The sequence below is a fragment of the Naegleria gruberi genome (assembly GCF_000004985.1).
Source record: "Naegleria gruberi genomic scaffold NAEGRscaffold_43, whole genome shotgun sequence".
NCBI lineage: Eukaryota > Heterolobosea > Eutetramitea > Acrasida > Naegleriidae > Naegleria > Naegleria gruberi.
In genome coordinates this window covers 149363-167933 of record NW_003163284.1, presented here as the reverse complement: position 1 = coordinate 167933, position 18571 = coordinate 149363, and the positions used below count along the sequence as shown (strand labels likewise).

Here is an 18571-nt window from a genome sequence, read left to right as displayed (position 1 = left end):
TTGAAGTTTAAATCAATTACAAAACAAAAAAAATCAAGTCATAAAACACGATCATCATATGCAGAACGAAACAGTAAAAATTACACTCACTGATTTCCATCAGGAAAATTATAAATTCATGACTAATTTACAACAAATACTTCGGAATGAAATGATGAAGACATCTCAACAAGTACTAAAGCACCACTATGCAAAATTGATGGTTTTAAACCAGATAAAACATAGCAACGTTCCATTCATTCCGAGTCTGAAACCATTCGATTTTAGTTTGGATAGAGAGGTGGCTCTTGCTGTGATCAAGCAACATAAAGGAAAGGCATTGAAAATTCTTCATGAAAATTGGAGGAATGATAGAGAATTAGTTTTGAAGGCAATTTCGAATGATGCTTTTGCGAGTGGTGAATATGTTGGAAAGGTATTGAGAAGAGATCGAAATTTTGTCAAGGAATTAGTTCAGGTAAAGAATAATTGGGTCCTATTAAAAGATATGGATGAGGACTTTAGACAGGATGAGGAAATTTGTAGAGCTGCTCTTGATTGTAATCCAAGAGCCATCAAATATGTTTTAAATCAATACTTGTTAAATAATAGAGAATACATGTTGAAAATTGTAAGCCAGTGTGGAATATTATTGGAATATGTGGGATATTCACTGAAGAATAATAGAGAAATTAATTTAGCTGCACTGAAACAAACCCCAAAGGCCTTTCAGTTTGTTGGAAATGTACTTTTTAAGGATGAGGAAATTTCAAGCTTTTCCACATTGGACAACTCTATAGAATTGCGTATTAAATCAATCTCAGGAAAGGAATTGAGATTTTTTGCAGATCCTAACAATACTTTCAATATGATTCGTTGGAGGGTGGCTGAGGAGTGGAACATTGGTAATGAATTTAGAATAATTCACAATTCGAAAGTGATGTCAATGGAAGATGATGAAAAAACTTTGCAAGAATTAGAAATTAACAGTAATTCTAAATTAGTCATGGTGTTTAGATTGGTTGGAGGCTAATATGATGAAATCCTATTTGACAAGTTTGAAATATGAGATATCAAAGTGTTTATTTACAATTTACTGGATAACCAATCCAAACCTTCGAATAATCCATTGCCAGACAGGGCACTACATGGTTGGATGTACCATTCTTGCTTAATCTCGTGTAATTTCAAAGTATTGACCATATCTTTAACATTGGCAGCTCTTGGCAAATCTTGCTTATTAGCCCACACCAATAACTTGGCATCTTTCAATAAATCATCCTGCATAACTTCCCGTAAGGTTTCGGCAGCTTCTTTAAATCTCTCAGTATCATTAGAATCGACAATGAAAATGATAGCATTTGTCGATTGATAATAGTGTCTCCATAACTTTCTAATCTTATCCTGGCCACCAATATCAAACACTCTGAAAGTTACCTTCTTATATTGTAACACTTCAGCATTGAAACCAATGGTGGGAATAGTGCTAACATTTTCATCTAATTGAATCTTATATAGAGCTGAAGTTTTACCAGCTGCATCCAAACCAAGGAATAGAATCTTGGCTTCCTTATTTTCGAATAAACCTCTGAGCCATCCAGAGAAGAATTGACCAATCTTTTTGAAAAAGTCCATTTTGTTTGAGTTATTAGAATTGTTAGTTGAATTGCTTGTTTGCAAATTCTTGTTTTTTTCAAGAATATCGTTCAATGGGTTTTATATGAATGAAAACCGTGTGTCTTCATCATTGAATTTCGGAGTTGTTGACATCATACTTTTTGTAATGATGATGAAAATTTCGTCATTATATTTAAAAATAGATAAGAAATTTTGAAAATGAACATTGAAAACATTTTGGGAACTTTAAAAACATTTGCTGACCTCTTCATTAAAATTTGAAAAGTTAATTTAGCAGATTTGATGCAAAGATTAAAACTTCATAGAGTAATGAGCTGATCGTGATGTTAGAATTACACTACATGCCTCAAATTCGGTTATGGGTTGGAATGTCTCTTATCTTCAGATTGTTTTGTGGGTTCACAACATTATGGTATAATTCTTTTTTTAAGAAGCCTCTTCACTTCGAAATGGAAGTCAATTTTCTAATAATAAATTAATGGCAGAAATGACTATATACTAAGGCGAATTAAGGAATCATTTCTACTTGAATGCAATCGGGTGTGGTATAGTGGTAGCATTCCAGACTGTCACTCTGGCGACCCGGGTTCAATTCCCGGCACTCGAGATTAATTTTTGACTCTATCTGGAATATAGGTTTTACTTTTTTCATCATAGGATGAATGATAAGTACTCTAGCTAATTACCAATTTTCAAAGTTTCATCTCTTAAAACCACCAAGAAAATAATCAAAGATTGGACACTCTCATTTTTTCTCCAAAATTCTGTTGTTTCAAGTTTCTAAGAACAAAATGCCATCTCAAAAATTAAATGATTTGCGTGCAACGAGTCACTGCTCGACCAAGAGTGAAATTGATGATTGAGAAATGTTTAATTTTTATGAATGATATTCATTGCAATATATGGTTATGACTAGTGCTATTGGGGGCATTTGGTTGGTTGGTTGTAATAATTTTCTATTAATTGATAAAAGGTTTAAGGTACCAATCTGCATGTTCACAAATCCCCCATTCACAAACCATGGCTGGTAAGGAATGCAGCAATCATCTATGAACGAGGAAACCTACAACGAAGCATGTTTCCAGTTCGATATCATGCTCAAGATATGTGACTACAGAGTCTTCATCTTGGTTAACCTCAAAGGTCAGATTGACTCAAAAAAGTCGAGTTTATGTATTCCTACAGAAAAGATCCTGTAGAAGTACAGTCAATGGTTTTATCAAGTTTCATTTGTGAGGTTTGTGATATTGGCTTTGAATGTGTGAAAAGTGCAATTATAAAATTGTGGTATCTTTAATGTGAAAAATAAATATGGATTCAAGAAAGTTATTGAATACTCTCGCCTTAATATCAAATTATTGAGATGGAGGAAGAGCATGTAGCTCTTCATGATGGTATATTGCAGCTCCTCTTCCACTTTCATTGTTTTAATGATGGCTAAAATAGATGAAACTCTAATAAACATAAGGAAGGAAAAAGAGGACTACAGCACCACAGGTTCCCAAGTTGTCTCCAACCTCAGTACTGATGTGGCTCGACGATGCTTAACTTCTCAAATCGGACGGGATGAGGTGCATGAATCGTGATATGGCCGTAGCCATTCATTTCCTTAATTTAACAATTTTCAATTAACCACCGACTTGATATTTAAATATCCCCACAATTGAAAAGATATTGCTCTGTATACCATATTTCTATAGATTTAAAGATGAGTTCATACATTACCACATAGATGAAATCATTAACACAATCATTATTCGAAAGGAATTCCTCTTCCAATCCAATAAATTCCATCACCTCCAAAACTCTTTTCCTATTCCAGGATTTTGTAGTCCCCAAATGATTAATTAAAACATTTAACAACTCGTCATTACTTTGAATCTTGGAAGAATCTGTTTCGAATTCAAGTAATTCACAAACAGTATAATTCGAGTATGGTCCTGGTTGACCTCTGTCATTTAACATCTTTAAACTCACAAACTTGTCCTCTCCCTTAACATTTGCAATCACTACAGTTGCTAAATTTGATCGAAAATCATAACTTCCAAATTCAGTGCTTGCCTTTTTCAGAAATAAAAATGGTGTAAGAATACTTGACATTTCCAAAGCCAATTTGTTTTCAACTCTTGTTGGTGCATAAACATATTCACAACTTGAATTTGGATGCTCCAATTGTTCTGTATATTGTTCAATGTGTTTCTTTACCAATTTATAATACTTGAGAGCATGTGTGAAAATATCAGGATGATATTCATCTTGATATGATGGTAATTTAAATAAATTGACTTGAAAAGTTTCGTTTGTGGAATCATTTCTAATTGACCATCCTTTATGTAATACTGAAATAATACAATCCAATAATAAATGATGTGAATTTGTCCATTCGTGCCAAGTCTTGCAAACAGATCGGAATGACATCAGTATTTCGAAAGGATCCTCATCAAACATTATAATTAATGACAAGATGTCCTGACAGAGTAGAAGTTGTTTCATTTTTTTTAATGAGATTCTTATGAACTTGTTAGGATTGTTATGTTCATCCACAAGCTCACAAGAACCTAGTTGAAAAATATCAAACGTAGCTGCATAAAACGTCAGTTATTTACAAATATCTATTAATCAAAGAGTAATGCTTATGAGACATCATGTTCGAAATATATGTACAATAAGCAGTTTACTGCTGTTGTTTAAACATATCAGTTGGTTGCCAAGTATTATGCAACCACCGAGGCAATATGATATGCCTACTATTTTCTATAATCATCAGAGATTCTACAGCGAGGTCGGATCGGTGGTTATTATCTCTATCAATATGAAATATGACGATGAGAAATTTAAGTATATTGTAGTATTGCATGTATAGTTGATATGGTAAAAAAGTGAAAGCTTGACTCTTTGTAGAAAAGCTAAAAAAATTGATATCTCTTGGATGCGTCGACCGGGAATTGAACCCGGGTCACGGCGATGGCAACGCCGTATTCTACCACTAAACCATCGACGCTTCTTGTTCAAGATAAATGTGTTCTCCTGATATTCCATATATATTATCAAGCATAGACACAGGTTGAAATAATACCAAATTAATATCTTCAAAAAAAATGAAACAAACCGAAAGTAATATCGGAACTGAAAACAACAATGGATTCAAAGAGGAAAAACAACAAATCGATGACTTGATAAAAAGTACTTTTCCTAAATAATTCAAATTAATAATTTTAATTTCTTAAAATCAATTTATTAGAATTCAAAAATCAAATTGATGAAATGTCCAAGAGTGGTCAAATTAATTTACATCACGTACTGAGTGATCCATTGGCGAGCAGTTATTTTCTAACATTCATGTCCTTGGATTTCACAACAGAAAATCTGCTCTGCTATTATGAATTGCAATCATTGTTGGATTATTTACAGTATGCTGAGAAGAAGGTGATTTGGAAGATTGAAACGAATGAATTTGGAGAATTGAATGATTATAATACGAATCTTTCGTCTGCATTTGAGAATATCTTGTATAAAAAGTATGACAGATCGAGTTCTAGAGCAAGTTTTTCAAATTCTTTTAGAAATTCATGGAATAGTGATACGATGAGTCAATCTGGAAGTGCAAGTGGAAGTAATTATAGTGTACAGAAAACTTTGGAATCTAGGGAAATGATTTCTAGGGCTATTAAATTTAGGAAACGATTTTTGGAAAGAAATTCAGAACATGAAATTAATTTACCTGGAAAAGTTAAGGGAAAAGTTTTGGATTTTTTATCACAGGTTGAAGTGGTGAGTGCTAAATTTGATCAAGCATTGGAGAATTATGAACAAATTGAAATGATTAGAGAGTTTGCCTCTCAATTGAGAAATTCACTTATTGATCTCAAATTGGAACTTTTAAGAAATTTAGAAGATCCATTCAGGAGATTCACAACAAATAATTTATATTATGAATGTTTTGCATTGTTTCTCTCTTCTCAGGGTGATGATTCATTTCACAGAAATAGATTACTGAATGCCAACAATAAGGAGAAGGTCATTATCCTAAATCAACCCTCTGAGGATGATCAGAGACTCATTGAAATGAATAAGAAATTGCAACTTTTAGAAACTAAGCATCCACTAACAGTTGTAAAGAATATTCTGGAACACCTTCAACAACATTTATCCATGAAAGAGCTTTACACCATAGCTCAACAAGATACTAAGAAGGTTATTGATTTGAATTTTACAAAGTTGAATGATGAATTCATTAGCATGTGGGATCATTTTATTTTGGAGACCTATTCATTGAATCATGTTAATTTAGATTTAATTAAGGATTCTGAGGAGGAAAAACTGGCATTCTTCTTGAACTTGTATAATTTACTTCTCATACATGCCGTTTGCTCTGTTCGATCCCTTCCATTATTGGAAATTTCCAAAGTAATTTTCTTTTCAAAGACACATTACAGAGTTGGAGGCTATCTATTCTCATTATCTGATATTTATGAAGGAATTCTCCAGAGAAACTCCTCAAAGACTATTCTATTTGGAAAGAGATTTAAAGCAAACGATCCTAGGAGAGCTTTCTCACTCAAGAAGGCCAATATTTCCATCTATTTCGGTATTGTGGACTTGTCCTTATTCTCAGCACGATTGCAAATCTATGATCCCTCAACAGTGTATCAACAATTGGAGGAGAATATTATCATGTTCTTTGCAAAGAATTGTGAAATCAAACATCATGGTAACACGACAATGGTAGTTCTCCCTCAAACATTTAAGGAAAAACTGATAGACCTGAAAACGTTCGATGGAAATGAAACAAAAGCAGTGGTTGAGAATCTCTTATTCAAATACCTTCCAGAAGAAAAGAAAATGTTAGGTCTGCAAGGAGAGTCTTATGAATTTTCATATTCTCCCAACAAGTATTCACCACCAAATTGGATGGTTATCATGACAAATGAAAAGGGGAAGGAAATATGCGATAATTTCAAACTGGATTGTGAATCAGCTAACATTACGATCATTACCCAAGAAGATTCACAGAGCAGAAATCTGTTCAATAGACAAAAGAAGAAATCGCTCTATTCTTGGCAAGATGAAACATTCCAAAAAAGTGAAACATCTATTGTTGATAAAATCCTCCTCAAAAAGAATGATTCCAAATGTACTATTTGTTGAAATAAAAGAATTCCTCATTGAATATTTAACTCTCTGTACAGGCTTTAATCATATAGATCTACAAAAGTTTTTGCTCCAAAGAATGAAATTATCCACAGCATCCACCGTTTGATTGTGGCTTTGATGGGGCAGGAGTAATTCCAAGGGATGGTTGTTGTTGTGTAGTAATTGGTTGACTGGCAAGTCTATTCTTAATTTCAGCAGCCATAGTCATGAAAGCTTGTTCAACATTGGTTGAAATCTTGGCACTAGTTTCAAGGAATGGAATATTCAAACTCTTAGCAAATTCTTCAGCAGTGCTACGATCAACTTGCTTCTTGGAAGTGAGATCACACTTGTTACCAACCAACAACTTGTTAACATTGTCGGAAGCATAACGATCAATTTCACTGAGCCATTGCTTGACGTTGGAGAAGGAATCTTGATCAGTGACATCATAGACAATGATAATACCGTGAGCACCTCTGTAGTAGCTTGAAGTCTGTTATTTAAAGATAGATCAAAGATATTGTTGTTTTGTTTGTTATTATTTGTTAGTTAGCAAATAGAATCATAGTATGGATCCGTAATACAAGTTTAAAGAATATTGATGATTATTATTGGTAATGATGAAAAAACGTTATTTCCAACACTGAATTAATTATTACATACACTATTTAAAAAGTAAATAACTTTTCATCATATAGTATTATAACTTACATTGTTCTGAATCGTTCTTGACCAGCACTGTTATTGTTGTTTAGCTTGTGAATTTAAACCGAAAAACTTACGTGTCCCAGATTTGCAACTTTATGGTTTTACCATCTAATTCAATGGTACGAATCTTAAAGTCGACACCAATAGTACTGATGTAACTGTCAGTGTAGGTATCGTCCTGTAGAAGAATGTATAAATATTTAAATTATTATCAATCTAGATACGTACAGCAAAACGAAGGAGAAGACAGCTTTTACCAACACCGCTATCACCTATTTAATATAATATTGATGGTAAATAAATTTATCATCCTCATCATCAAACACATACCAATCAAAAGTAACTTGAACAAATAATCGCTATTTTCCAATCATCATCAATTATTTAATTTGTTGTATTTAAGAGAGTAGTAGTAGTTAAAAATCATCATCGTATCAAGCAAGTGAAAGTTGGTGGTTATTAACAACAATATCAATCGTTATGACCACGAAAATAACAACACGAAAAGCAAGAAGGTTAACGAATCAAAGTAACGGACACCTACTATTCTGGATTCATTTTAAATTTTTTGTAATTGTTGAAGCTTGTTGGAAGGTGGCAACAAAAATCAGCATCACTTTGCGAACAACAACGTTCCAAGCTCAAAACTCCTTGCCCACATACGCACACTTGAATTGGCGCGGTAATTTAAAAATATAATAAGGCGTCCAATGACATTCTTCCTGATGACTCACCAACAACGTTAAGTTTCACGAATGATTTGATGGCTTTATGGTAACTCTGTATTATTGTTTTATCTCATCATATGCAAAGAAAACAACACATGTGGTGAACATGATTATCTTTGTTATTGGACGTCAACGTTAGCTGATTTGAGAATTAAAATTCCTTTTTCAATGTTCCTTAAGAACCTGTACAAGATGTGTTTTACGGTAAAGTGGTGGTAGTAGGAAAAGGAGCAATTGTATTCCCATTATTAATTGTTAGAATCATCAATATATTTGTTGAGTGCAGGGTGGTGCATTTGGATTACGAGAGAGGAATGATCGTTGTTAGAAACTGGTCCTTCTCAATAAGTTAGATTCCATTTGGAGGTTTTGATCGAAATCAAAATATGGACTGAAATTAGATAAAGAACCCAATTCACTAACAATGGTCACAGATCACAAGGAAACTAATCTGAAAAGGAATGGATCATGAACTGACAGTTTCTCCTATTGTTCTATGCATTCCAATGAAAAAATACCTTATCAAACTATTCCATTTAAAATATTATTCATATTAATACTAGTAGTAATAATAATTAACAGTGAATTCCTATAACTACACTGTGTTTTTATTTCTACTATCCACAATAATTGTCACTGGTCCATCATTCGACAATGTACAATCCATATATTCTCCAAAAGCTCCTTCCTTCACCAAACTTTCCGAATTGTGATTCTTCTTTACTTCAGCAACAATTTCAGCAAAGAAATTCCTAGCTTCCTCCGTTTTCATAGCACAATGAAAATCCAATTTATTTCCCTTGAATTTATGATAGAGAGTAAATTGGGAAACAAGAAGAATTTCATAATTCTTTTCCTTTACACTTGCATTCCAAGCCTTTCCATTATCATCATCCCACAAACGTGTATTAATTATCTTTTTAACAATATATTCCATATCTTCTTTGGTGTCTGTTTTTTCAATTCCGATTAATACCATCATGCCTCTTTGAATTTGACTGATGAGATTGTTGGCTACGGTCACACTGGCATGATTAACCCGTTGAATAATTGCTCTCATTTTTTTTTACAATTTTAATATTAATTTTAAATTATTATTAATATTCATATTTAATAAATCAATTGTGAATTATTGGAAAGAGCCATTGGTTACGTTTTGAAATATCCTAGATTTTTTTCAATTCAGATATGACATCATTTAAAGTATTAGGTAAATTATTTGACTATTCCAGAAATTAAGATTTATTCATCCTCATCTTCGTCAATAAATTTAAACTCTTCCTCACCTTCTTCCATGTCAATCTTTCTCTTCTTTGTATCCGATTCAAGTGAATCCTCTTCACTGGATTCTTCTTCGTCTTCCACATTTGATTCTTCGGTTGTTTCGTTTGATTGATTTTTGGAATCCTCAGTATCCAATGTAATCTTGACAAAAGGAATCTTTACATCCTCCTCGTCTAACACCTTAGCTAAAACTTCATCTTTTTCCTTAATTGCATCAAGGTCGTTACTATCCGCAGGGTATGTTTTACAATCCATATCATTATCATATTTGAACAGCTCTTTAAGCATTTCACTCGAAAATTGAGATTTGAGAGACTTTTCATCAAGGGTAGATTTAGACAGACCTGTCTTGACAATTTGTCTTTGGAAAATCTTTTCTTCAATAGTACCACAACCAATCATTCTATAGATGAAAACACTCTTCTTTTGACCATCTCTCCAAACACGAGCCATGGCCTGTTCGTCATTACTTGGATTCCAATCAGGATCTATCATAATAAGTCTGTTAGCACCAATTAAATTGAGACCACAACCACCAGCTTTGGATGAAAGCAAGAATATAAAGTCATTTGATTTTGGTGAGTTGAAACTATTTACAATTACCATTCTCTTTTCTGATTGAGTTGATCCGTCCAATCTACTCAAAGGATAGTCTCTTATTTTACACAATTTTTCAATTTCATTCAGAATCTGTATATGTTTGTGAGATTGGATTTGGAAATTTAAAAACAACTTACAGATTTAAAGTTAGAAACAATTACTACTCTATCTCCAACTTCCCTGATTTCCCTCAATAGATTATCAAGAACAAGTAGCTTTCCAGAATACTGGGAATGATATTCTTTCTTGTCGTTTGGATTGTAGTCAGATGGGAAGTGCTTTTTTGATTGGGTCCAAATATCATCGAATAATTCATTGTCCTCTTCCTCTTTTTCTTCATTGTTTTCCTGTGGGTAGATCATATTTGGATGTGCTAATAATTTCTTCAAGTGCATAATACAAGCCAATGCATTGTTTGAATCCAAAGTACCATTAATAACACCTCTCAGAGCTTTGGAGAGTACAAAATGTTTGTAAAGATTTTCTTGTAATTCAGTCATACCACAGAATAATACAATTTCCACTGAAAAATACATGTTAAGACAGTAATAGAATTGCTTACTTACTTTTTGGAGGTAAATGTTGTCTCAATAAAAGGTTGGTTCTTCTCAAAACAAATTGAGAAACAATCTTATTCAACTCTTTGGATCTATTTTCACCAATAACCTTGTCTTGTTTTTTAGCATTTGGTTCTTGACTCTTTTTAATTGGCTCAGTGAAGAGATTCTTGAAAGATGTTGCATCACCCAACAAACCAGGATTGATAAAGTCACAAATGGTAAAGAACTCATTCAAGTCATTCTGCAAAGGTGTACCACTGAGTACTATTCTTCTTGGAGTAGAAATCTTTTTCAGAGTTTGGAAAATCTTAATATTAGCATTCTTCAACTTGTGACCTTCATCACAAATAAGTATATCACATTGACAATCTTGCAATTCCTCCACATAATTGGTACAGAGATTATATGAAATGATTAATACTTGATGGTAGCCAGCTTTGAAAATCTTTAAAGTTTCGGATGGAGATTGTTTAGCTGTTTTGGTAGTAACTGTCAATACTTTGATTTTATCTTCTCCAACCCATTTATCAAATTCACTGGTCCAATTCTTTACGAGAGATGAATTGGTTACAACAATGGCCTTTTTAATAATTGGTGATCCAAATGGACCTCTTCTGAGTAATGTATAGATTACTAAATTGAATTAAGGAATAATTAGTTATTTCTAAAAAACTTACAAGTAATGGTTTGAAGGGTTTTACCTAAACCCATTTCGTCTGCCAACAAACAACCCTTTCCAACAAAATCTTTCAATCCCATGGCACATTCGTACATAAATTTCACACCTTCAACTTGATGAGGTCTGAGATTTTCTCCAAGAAAATTATCAATAAAAACATCAGATAATTTCTTTCCATTCTTATCCTTTTCAGGATGATTTTCATTCAAAATGTAGGCTCCTTCAGGTGCCTTGATAACTTGAACTTCTGTGTTATTGTAGCCTAAACCTGCAGTCTTGGATGTAGTATGACGTTTGAATTCAGTCTTGGCAGCTGATGATATTGTATTAACTTTAGGTGTTGTGATATTGGATTGATATTGAAGGAATATTCTACCACTAATGTAATCCTCCATTTTCAACTTGGATTGAAAATCAACTAGTTTAGTTCCAAGGGTGAGCTGATCATTTTCTCGGAAAGTTCTTTGAAAATGTTAAATTCATCTAATTATCATTGGTAAATTACATACTCTACTTTAGAAACAGACTTGGCAATCAATTGTTTTCCCTGTGAATCAAACAATGTGTACTTTTTGTTCCTTATCAATAAGAAACCATCATCAAATGTTTTATGTTTCTTATTTGAATTCTTTGTATGCATGACCATCCACACTTCTCCCTCCTCTTCATCATTATTTGAACTATTATTATTATTATTGTTAGCATTGGAGGTAGAGGTAGGTTCTGAAGGCTTTGTTCTTGTTGGTGGGACAAACTTTTTCTTTGCTGTTGTTGTAGTTGTTGAATTAGCCTTCGGAACATCTTGACTAGCATTTGATTGTGAAGATTTAGCTACATCGGTTGTTGTTGGTGTTGCACTCGATTTGTCTTCAGCCTTTGGTGGGGGTGGATTCTTGAAGGGTGTGACAAACTTTCTTTTCATTTTTTTTGTTCTGTTTTTGGAAGAATTTTTGTTTGGCGGTAAAAATAGACAATGAATTTTGTAAAATATTCAAAAATTAATAAATTAGTAATTTTATTTAACAATGGTATTAATATTTACATTGGGAATGAAACTGAGTTATTTTCAGACGGGCTATATCAGATCCCATTCGAATAAATTGCATTTCCTCTTATCCATAGCACATCTGAATGCTTTTCTTTGTGTAGCTTGACGTTTAATATTGAAATATTCAATCTGTACAGTAAATCTGACGTGTTTGTAGAGTTCAACAAACCATTGAATTCTAGTATTGGAAACTTCATATAAATTCTTCTTCTTTTCCAAAAATCTATTCTTACATACGGCTGCTATGGTATTATAGGTTGGGTAGTGCAACCATTTTTGATAAGTCAGCGAGGATTCATAGCCATTGTAGAATGGGTTTCTTGTAAAATGGACTTGATCCAATTTTTTCATTAATTTGAATACTGAAGCATCGAACTTTTCAATACTGTTATTGGAAATGTCAATATATTCAAGGTTTTGCATATAGGCAATCTTCTTTGATACCTCCCTTATTTGATTGGAAGAAAGGTCAATATGTTTAAGAGATTTCATTGAATAGAAATCCTTTGGAATCTTTTCAAATCCAATACCAACAAGTACGAGCTTTTCCAAGTTTTGCAATTTACAAATATTTACAGATAATAATCCATGAACTTCTGATCCATATATACACAATTCTTTGAGACTTTCTTTCCATACGCTATAATCGAGCGATTGAACAATCTCATCTTGTTTACCATTGATAGTAAAGGTAAGCTTATCGAGTTTGATATGAGTTGGAAGTTGGGCAATCGTTCCTTCCAGATTAATTTCTCTCAACGATTTTGGTAATGCATTAACAATAGATTTGGTATAGTTAATGACACTTCCACTCATATCTAAAGATACTAGATTCTTATTGTTGGTGAAAAACTTTGAGACCACTGAGGAATGATCAGAGGAAGCAAAATAAATGTTAGAAATAGAAACGGTCTTCAGCTTGGTAAAATATGTTAATGATTTGGAAAAGTTAAACTCCTCAGCAGGAGCAATAGTAAATTGCTCAACATTTTGACTGGTATTCTTGAGGAATGAGTCCCATTGTTCGTGAGATAAAACCCCACCTTTGACTGCTAATTGTTTAAGACAATCAAATTTGATGTTAGGAACCTCAGTGGATGATTTACCTCCTAAACTGATGGTCAGCGAGCGAATATTTGTTGGAATATATTTAACATCCTTGTAGGATCTGAGTTGAATTGTCAATCTCTCTAATTTGTAAAAAGTTTGCAAAAAATCAAGAGGTTGATCAAAGGTAAACTCATCTAAAAAGTTCAACTCCTTAATGTGTGAAATGTTATCTGCTGATTTTGTGACTGCTTGATAGAAAGTGGAAGACAATTCACTACCAGGGAGGAATGTAACTGTTTCCAGACTCTTCAAGGAACGAATAGTGTCCAACAACCAGTCATGGTATTTCTCATAAAGTTTAATCTCAATTCTCTTGAGATTTGGACAGTGATGAACCAAGTTCATATTGTACCAATCAAAATGAATATCTAATGAAAAGTGGCAATCATTGATTGTTAAATATTTCAATTTAGGGGAGAATACATGATTAACGAATATTGACCAAGTATTAACTGGTGGTTGATCATAAATATCTTCTGCAAATCCATAGCTGTTATGATCCTCGTCTTCATCTAAATATTCCAAACCTCTTCTAGACATTAAATATTGAATATTCTTCTTTGAGATTGTTATATCAATCAGACAAAGGGATGTAGGCTTCATATTAAGTTCAGCATGTTCAATATCCAATCTCTTCCAACACACAGAAAAGTCTCTGTAAGTTTCCAGGTTCGTCACAATTTCCTTCATCTTGTCATAGGTATTGGAATAGAATAATTCATTCTTGACTTGTTTCAAATTCTTTACATTACTAGAGCTTTTACTCTTTCTTGCTTCTAATCCTTCTCTCTTTTCAGTTATGAAAATTCCATAATCAGGGAATGCATTAAACAATAATCGTTCCAAAATATAATTGAAACCAATTCTCGAATATTGACTCACAATATCCAAGCTACTTCGTTCTTCTCCTTTGGATACGGTTGAAGATCCAAGGTCAGGTTTCACCAACAATTTAAAGAAAAACTTATTGGCACCAACCAACAAACATAAAGTCTTGATTGGCATGAAACTGGCAATATGTAACCACATTTCCTTTGGCAATTTCCTCTTTACAAATGCATTATTGGCATTTGAATGTTTGGAATTCTTATCAAACGGATCGAAATGTTCCAAATCCTCTGGATATGTTTCTTCTAAACTATTTCTTCCTAGAGCCGTATTGAGCATTGTGCTCGGGCTATACAATTTTGATGCATCGACACCCATACTTTTGAGTTCTTTTAAAAAAGGCTAGATTGGATGGAATATTATATTAGATATAGTTAGACAACTTTCTCTCTAATACACTACTAATAAACCAAGTGGTTTTAATACTATTATTGGTTGCAAGGTGAGGCTGAGCAATTGGTGATGATATTTTGTATCGACAACAACAACTTGTTGCATTCGGGTCACTATCGTTGTGTGGTTTTTTTGTTATGTTGAGGATGATGAGATGGATGTGGGGCGGAAGTTGTTGGAAGTTTTTCCAAAGTCTCAAGTACAAGAACAACAAGGACCAAGTGGCAAGTGCGAGGGACTTTTTTTTGGGCTTGGAAATCTAATTCTCATCCAAAACGGGCTCCGCACAAAACAGACTGGGTGGCTTGTTTTGGAAAATTTCAATGCGATTACAATAGATTTTGATTTACAGTTACGATTGTGGTGGTGACCTTGGCTGTAGTAGTAATTAATTGGTTGAGTTGTTTGCTTATCATTATTAGAGTGTCCTTAGATGGCCATGAAATTGAAATCAATTAGAGAGTGGCAACTCTCTCTTAATAACTTGGATTCCAAAATACAAATCTATTTGTCTTACTGAACGAACACAATATTAATTTCATATAAATGTTGAAATTTACTTTTGATGTTCTACTTATTTTCCAAATTATTAACAAAATGAATTAAATTCCAAATATTGAAACTCCTTAATTATTATCAACCTTTTCACAACTCTTAATCAGATCTGTAATTTCCAATTCAATAGAGCTCAGCAATTTGGAATCTACTTTAGTATGATCGAATGGAGAGTCTTCATTCTTAATACATCCTCTAGTTGTCTTATAAACAATTGTGTGAAGACTCTTTGAGGCAGTTTGAGATTTAATCATGTAGAAGAAGACTCTGGTTGGACGCTGTTCAGGATAATCCACAAAAATCCATTGCCAACGAAACACTTGAGCAAATTGTGAAGTGAAAAGAGTTTGTGCAACATCATCTTCTACATCAATGAGTTGATTTCCAGAGAGTTTGGAATATTCCTTATGAGTTTTTCTCAAACTAAGAATATTGTAAAATTTAGCCTTTTCAAAAGTCATTTCTTGTAAAATGTTTGGCAAGTAAGAAACAGTAATGTGATCATAATCTCCATTATCATATTGATAATGACATGAAATTGAAGTCTTCTTCTTATCCATCATGTCAAATTTAAATCTTTTTGGAACTTTGAAACAAAGATGTGGAAAATGATCAACTTTGTAATGTTCCAAATCTTTTTGATGACTTGATCGAGGAGATGGACTAGTCAACTCATCATTTACTCTCTTTACTTTAATTCCAACTGTTAACACACCATGTTTTACCTTTTCCAAAGTCATATTCACAATCTCCTCGTTTCCATTCGGTTTAAATCTGTCATCATTAATATTCAATTCATATTCACCCAAATAATCATCCTTCTTCATACGATCATAATCAAAAACTAGGAATTTAACATTCCATCCCGATGATACTTCTTTAGGACTTTTGAAAGAATAAACTTCATCATTGGCCCACACTGGATTTAAATTATTGTGGATGATGGCAGTTTTGATTTGATCATAAAAATTCAATGCCGAAGAAACAATCACATACTAAATGATTTTAATAATTGTTATTATCGTATACGAAAACTTACAGGATCTGAGAGTCCATTCACATCGGCAGGTATGAGATTAGTTGCTTTGATTATACGAATCTCAATAATATCTGATTGAAGAATTGGCATGCTGTGGTGTTGGTGTTATTTTTTTGATTTTGGCTCGCTCTCACTAAAAAGAAAGCGCTCTTTCAAATGAACAAAAATGGGGTTGACATCACAACGGTCGAAACATAAGCGAATCTTATTCAACTACAGTTTTTCACAACTTTTTATTTTCTCAATTTGTTGATGTGCTCGTGTTGACTTGAAATGGTTGACCAATTTTCAATTATATAATTTAGGGAAGGTTCAAATCCTTTGCTGTCTAATAAAGTACATCGTACTGAATTAGCGGATCTCAAAAATAATCCAATAAAGATCCAATTCATACCTATTTGTTTGGAACATTGACTATTCAATTTAATTCCCATTTGAATAAAACCAGACATTATTGTAATGTTCTTCTTGTTGACTGATGGACTTGAATAGAGTAAATTCCAAAATAATAGATTAGGATCTTCTCCAGACAATTGCTTAATTGTTATCAGATCTTTAAAGTGCATTTTCTGAGAAACCACGAGTTGAGAAGTGTGACTCCTAATAAATCTCAAAATATTCTGAGTAGGTACCCAATTGATTGGTCTATGAAAGTATTTAGATCTCTCTACATGATATTCTTCTCCAGTAAATTCCTTAATTTCTCCATCCATTGAAATGACATCAAAAACATTTCCTAAAGCTATTACTTGCTGTGAAAGTTTGGTAAGGCTGGCGTACGTTTGATATTTTTCAATCATATTGTTAGAAAGTGAAAGAAGCTCTAAATTATGAACTCTCAACCTCTCAAAATCTGTCAAGTCACCAGTAATGTTATTGTTATCTAATTTCAGTGTTTTAAGCGTACATTTGACCAGAGGAATATTTTTCAGTTTCATTTTCTCAATGGTAAGTACTGATAGGCTTGGAGTTTTGAACATTTCCAACATCCTTGTCGAATCATCTTTTTCTTCCTTTATCTTAATGATACATTCCTTGACGGATAGAGTCAAAAGGTTTGGCATTGATATCATTTGAAGAATCATCAATTACAATTTTTAAACATTTAAATTGAAGTGATTCATGTAAATGTGATAATATAGAGCAATTGTTTTCATTTAAAATAAAATTCAATATTTCATCACCAATTTTCATTTCCACCTTCTCAAAGAGATCGAATACTTTCTTATCCTTTAAATATCCAAATAGAGTAGTGATGCTGGCGAGTGCATTCATAGTAATTCCTCTTTGAGTTAATATTAAATGCCCAAGTTTTTTCCGTGTATTTTCTATGGTTCTTATTGCTGATCTCAGTAATTCCATTTCATATATTGTAAATTCTATTCTTATTTTCTCCATCATGTAATTTTCCAAAAATTCCATATACTGCTTATATCCCTGCAGAGAACTAAAATAAATTTTCAATTTTCTCCTCCTCTGAAAAGCCTTTTCATAAATCTTTCTGGCAATTAACAGATTCTTGTGACTTAAATCCAAGTTAGTGCTACTGTAAATTTCCACTCCACTCGCAAACCACAACAAGGATGGAAATAATTCCTCCCTAGTTATTTTACTAACTGGAGGCTCTAATGAAACCTTCCTGGTCATCTCCGAGTTCAAACACAATATGAAATCACAACAGGAAGCATTTTGAACAAGTGTAGCAACTTGCTTGGAAACCAAATAAATAGATTCACGAATTATCCTAAAATCAATAAAAGGCAATACATGAAAAGACAATAAATCACCTTCCGAATAATTTAAAAGAAGATTGCCCAAGGGTGTACCTCTTCGAATTTTTGGCATTTTTTTTTGTACCGGACTGATTTGGTATGAACTCTGAGGAACATAGGTCCCAAGTTACCGAATAGGCTAAGCAATTGGACTGCCTTCGTCGTGATATGGCCGATTACATGAAAATTGAATAAGAAAACAATACATTGTGGACGTGTGAGAATACCTTATCGATAGTTGAAGATTGGTTTATATCCAAATTAAAAAAAATTAGGAAACAAAAAAGAGATTTTGAAAATCGAGTCAATTAATTCGGAGGAAATATTCACTAACAACAACAATATGAAAAACAATATGGAAGAAAAATCAAAAAAAGTTGTGAAACTGCAACAAGAAATATTTTCAGATGATATTTGTTTTGAGATAATTTCCATGATTGATGATTCGTGGTTT

At 32.9% G+C, this 18571-nt stretch overlaps 9 protein-coding genes and 2 non-coding genes across 11 annotated transcripts; 3 read left to right on the top strand and 8 right to left on the bottom strand.

Moving 5' to 3' along the window:
• Positions 1-154: 154 nt before the first annotated feature.
• NAEGRDRAFT_51273 (uncharacterized protein) lies at positions 155-1012 on the top strand (the record flags this gene model as incomplete). Its single annotated transcript, XM_002673937.1, has 1 exon — positions 155-1012. One exon carries the CDS (start codon positions 155-157, stop codon positions 1010-1012), a length of 858 nt encoding a protein of 285 aa, XP_002673983.1.
• A 53-nt stretch (positions 1013-1065) lies between these two features.
• Positions 1066-1614, bottom strand: NAEGRDRAFT_70931 (ARF/SAR family small GTPase; the record flags this gene model as incomplete). The annotated part of the gene is made up of 1 exon (XM_002673858.1): positions 1066-1614. One exon carries the CDS (start codon positions 1612-1614, stop codon positions 1066-1068), a length of 549 nt encoding a protein of 182 aa, XP_002673904.1.
• Positions 1615-2153: 539 nt separating this feature from the next.
• Positions 2154-2224, top strand: NAEGRDRAFT_t497. Its single transcript has one exon. It is a non-coding gene; the product is annotated as a tRNA-Asp (tRNA).
• Positions 2225-2890: 666 nt separating this feature from the next.
• Positions 2891-4110, bottom strand: NAEGRDRAFT_80777 (uncharacterized protein; the record flags this gene model as incomplete). Its single annotated transcript, XM_002673857.1, has 1 exon — positions 2891-4110. The coding sequence occupies one exon, from the start codon at positions 4108-4110 to the stop codon at positions 3265-3267; it is 846 nt and encodes a 281-aa protein (XP_002673903.1). The 3' UTR covers positions 2891-3264.
• Positions 4111-4547: 437 nt separating this feature from the next.
• On the bottom strand, positions 4548-4618 carry NAEGRDRAFT_t494. The gene has a single exon. It is a non-coding gene; the product is annotated as a tRNA-Gly (tRNA).
• A 263-nt stretch (positions 4619-4881) lies between these two features.
• Positions 4882-6765, top strand: NAEGRDRAFT_51272 (uncharacterized protein; the record flags this gene model as incomplete). Its single annotated transcript, XM_002673936.1, has 1 exon — positions 4882-6765. One exon carries the CDS (start codon positions 4882-4884, stop codon positions 6763-6765), a length of 1884 nt encoding a protein of 627 aa, XP_002673982.1.
• A 19-nt stretch (positions 6766-6784) lies between these two features.
• On the bottom strand, positions 6785-8022 carry NAEGRDRAFT_55383 (rab family small GTPase). The gene is made up of 6 exons (XM_002673856.1): positions 8006-8022; positions 7792-7820; positions 7690-7733; positions 7536-7639; positions 7465-7491; positions 6785-7247 (listed from the first exon to the last, which is right to left on the bottom strand). Exons 1-6 carry the CDS (start codon positions 8017-8019, stop codon positions 6854-6856), a joined length of 612 nt encoding a protein of 203 aa, XP_002673902.1. The 5' UTR covers positions 8020-8022; the 3' UTR covers positions 6785-6853.
• Positions 8023-9431: 1409 nt separating this feature from the next.
• On the bottom strand, positions 9432-12234 carry NAEGRDRAFT_70927 (uncharacterized protein; the record flags this gene model as incomplete). The annotated part of the gene is made up of 5 exons (XM_002673855.1): positions 9432-10163; positions 10211-10596; positions 10640-11266; positions 11311-11774; positions 11822-12234. 5 exons carry the CDS (start codon positions 12232-12234, stop codon positions 9432-9434), a joined length of 2622 nt encoding a protein of 873 aa, XP_002673901.1.
• Positions 12235-12310: 76 nt separating this feature from the next.
• NAEGRDRAFT_80776 (leucine-rich repeat-containing protein-like protein) lies at positions 12311-14676 on the bottom strand (the record flags this gene model as incomplete). Its single annotated transcript, XM_002673854.1, has 1 exon — positions 12311-14676. The coding sequence occupies one exon, from the start codon at positions 14674-14676 to the stop codon at positions 12388-12390; it is 2289 nt and encodes a 762-aa protein (XP_002673900.1). The 3' UTR covers positions 12311-12387.
• A 701-nt stretch (positions 14677-15377) lies between these two features.
• NAEGRDRAFT_70925 (uncharacterized protein) lies at positions 15378-16435 on the bottom strand (the record flags this gene model as incomplete). Its single annotated transcript, XM_002673853.1, has 2 exons — positions 15378-16301; positions 16346-16435. 2 exons carry the CDS (start codon positions 16433-16435, stop codon positions 15378-15380), a joined length of 1014 nt encoding a protein of 337 aa, XP_002673899.1.
• A 143-nt stretch (positions 16436-16578) lies between these two features.
• On the bottom strand, positions 16579-17409 carry NAEGRDRAFT_70924 (uncharacterized protein; the record flags this gene model as incomplete). Its single annotated transcript, XM_002673852.1, has 1 exon — positions 16579-17409. The coding sequence occupies one exon, from the start codon at positions 17407-17409 to the stop codon at positions 16579-16581; it is 831 nt and encodes a 276-aa protein (XP_002673898.1).
• Between the last annotated feature and the right edge of the window lie 1162 nt (positions 17410-18571).

What these genes read in the sequence shown, in the direction of transcription:
- NAEGRDRAFT_55383 (XM_002673856.1), bottom strand. An exon ending in GTCTTCTCCTTCGTTTTGCT is followed by an intron (nt 7,640 to 7,689) that starts GTACGTATCTAG and finishes ATTCTTCTACAG; the next exon opens with GACGATACCTACACTGACAG. An exon ending in AAGTTGCAAATCTGGGACAC is followed by an intron (nt 7,492 to 7,535) that starts GTAAGTTTTTCG and finishes CAACAATAACAG; the next exon opens with TGCTGGTCAAGAACGATTCA.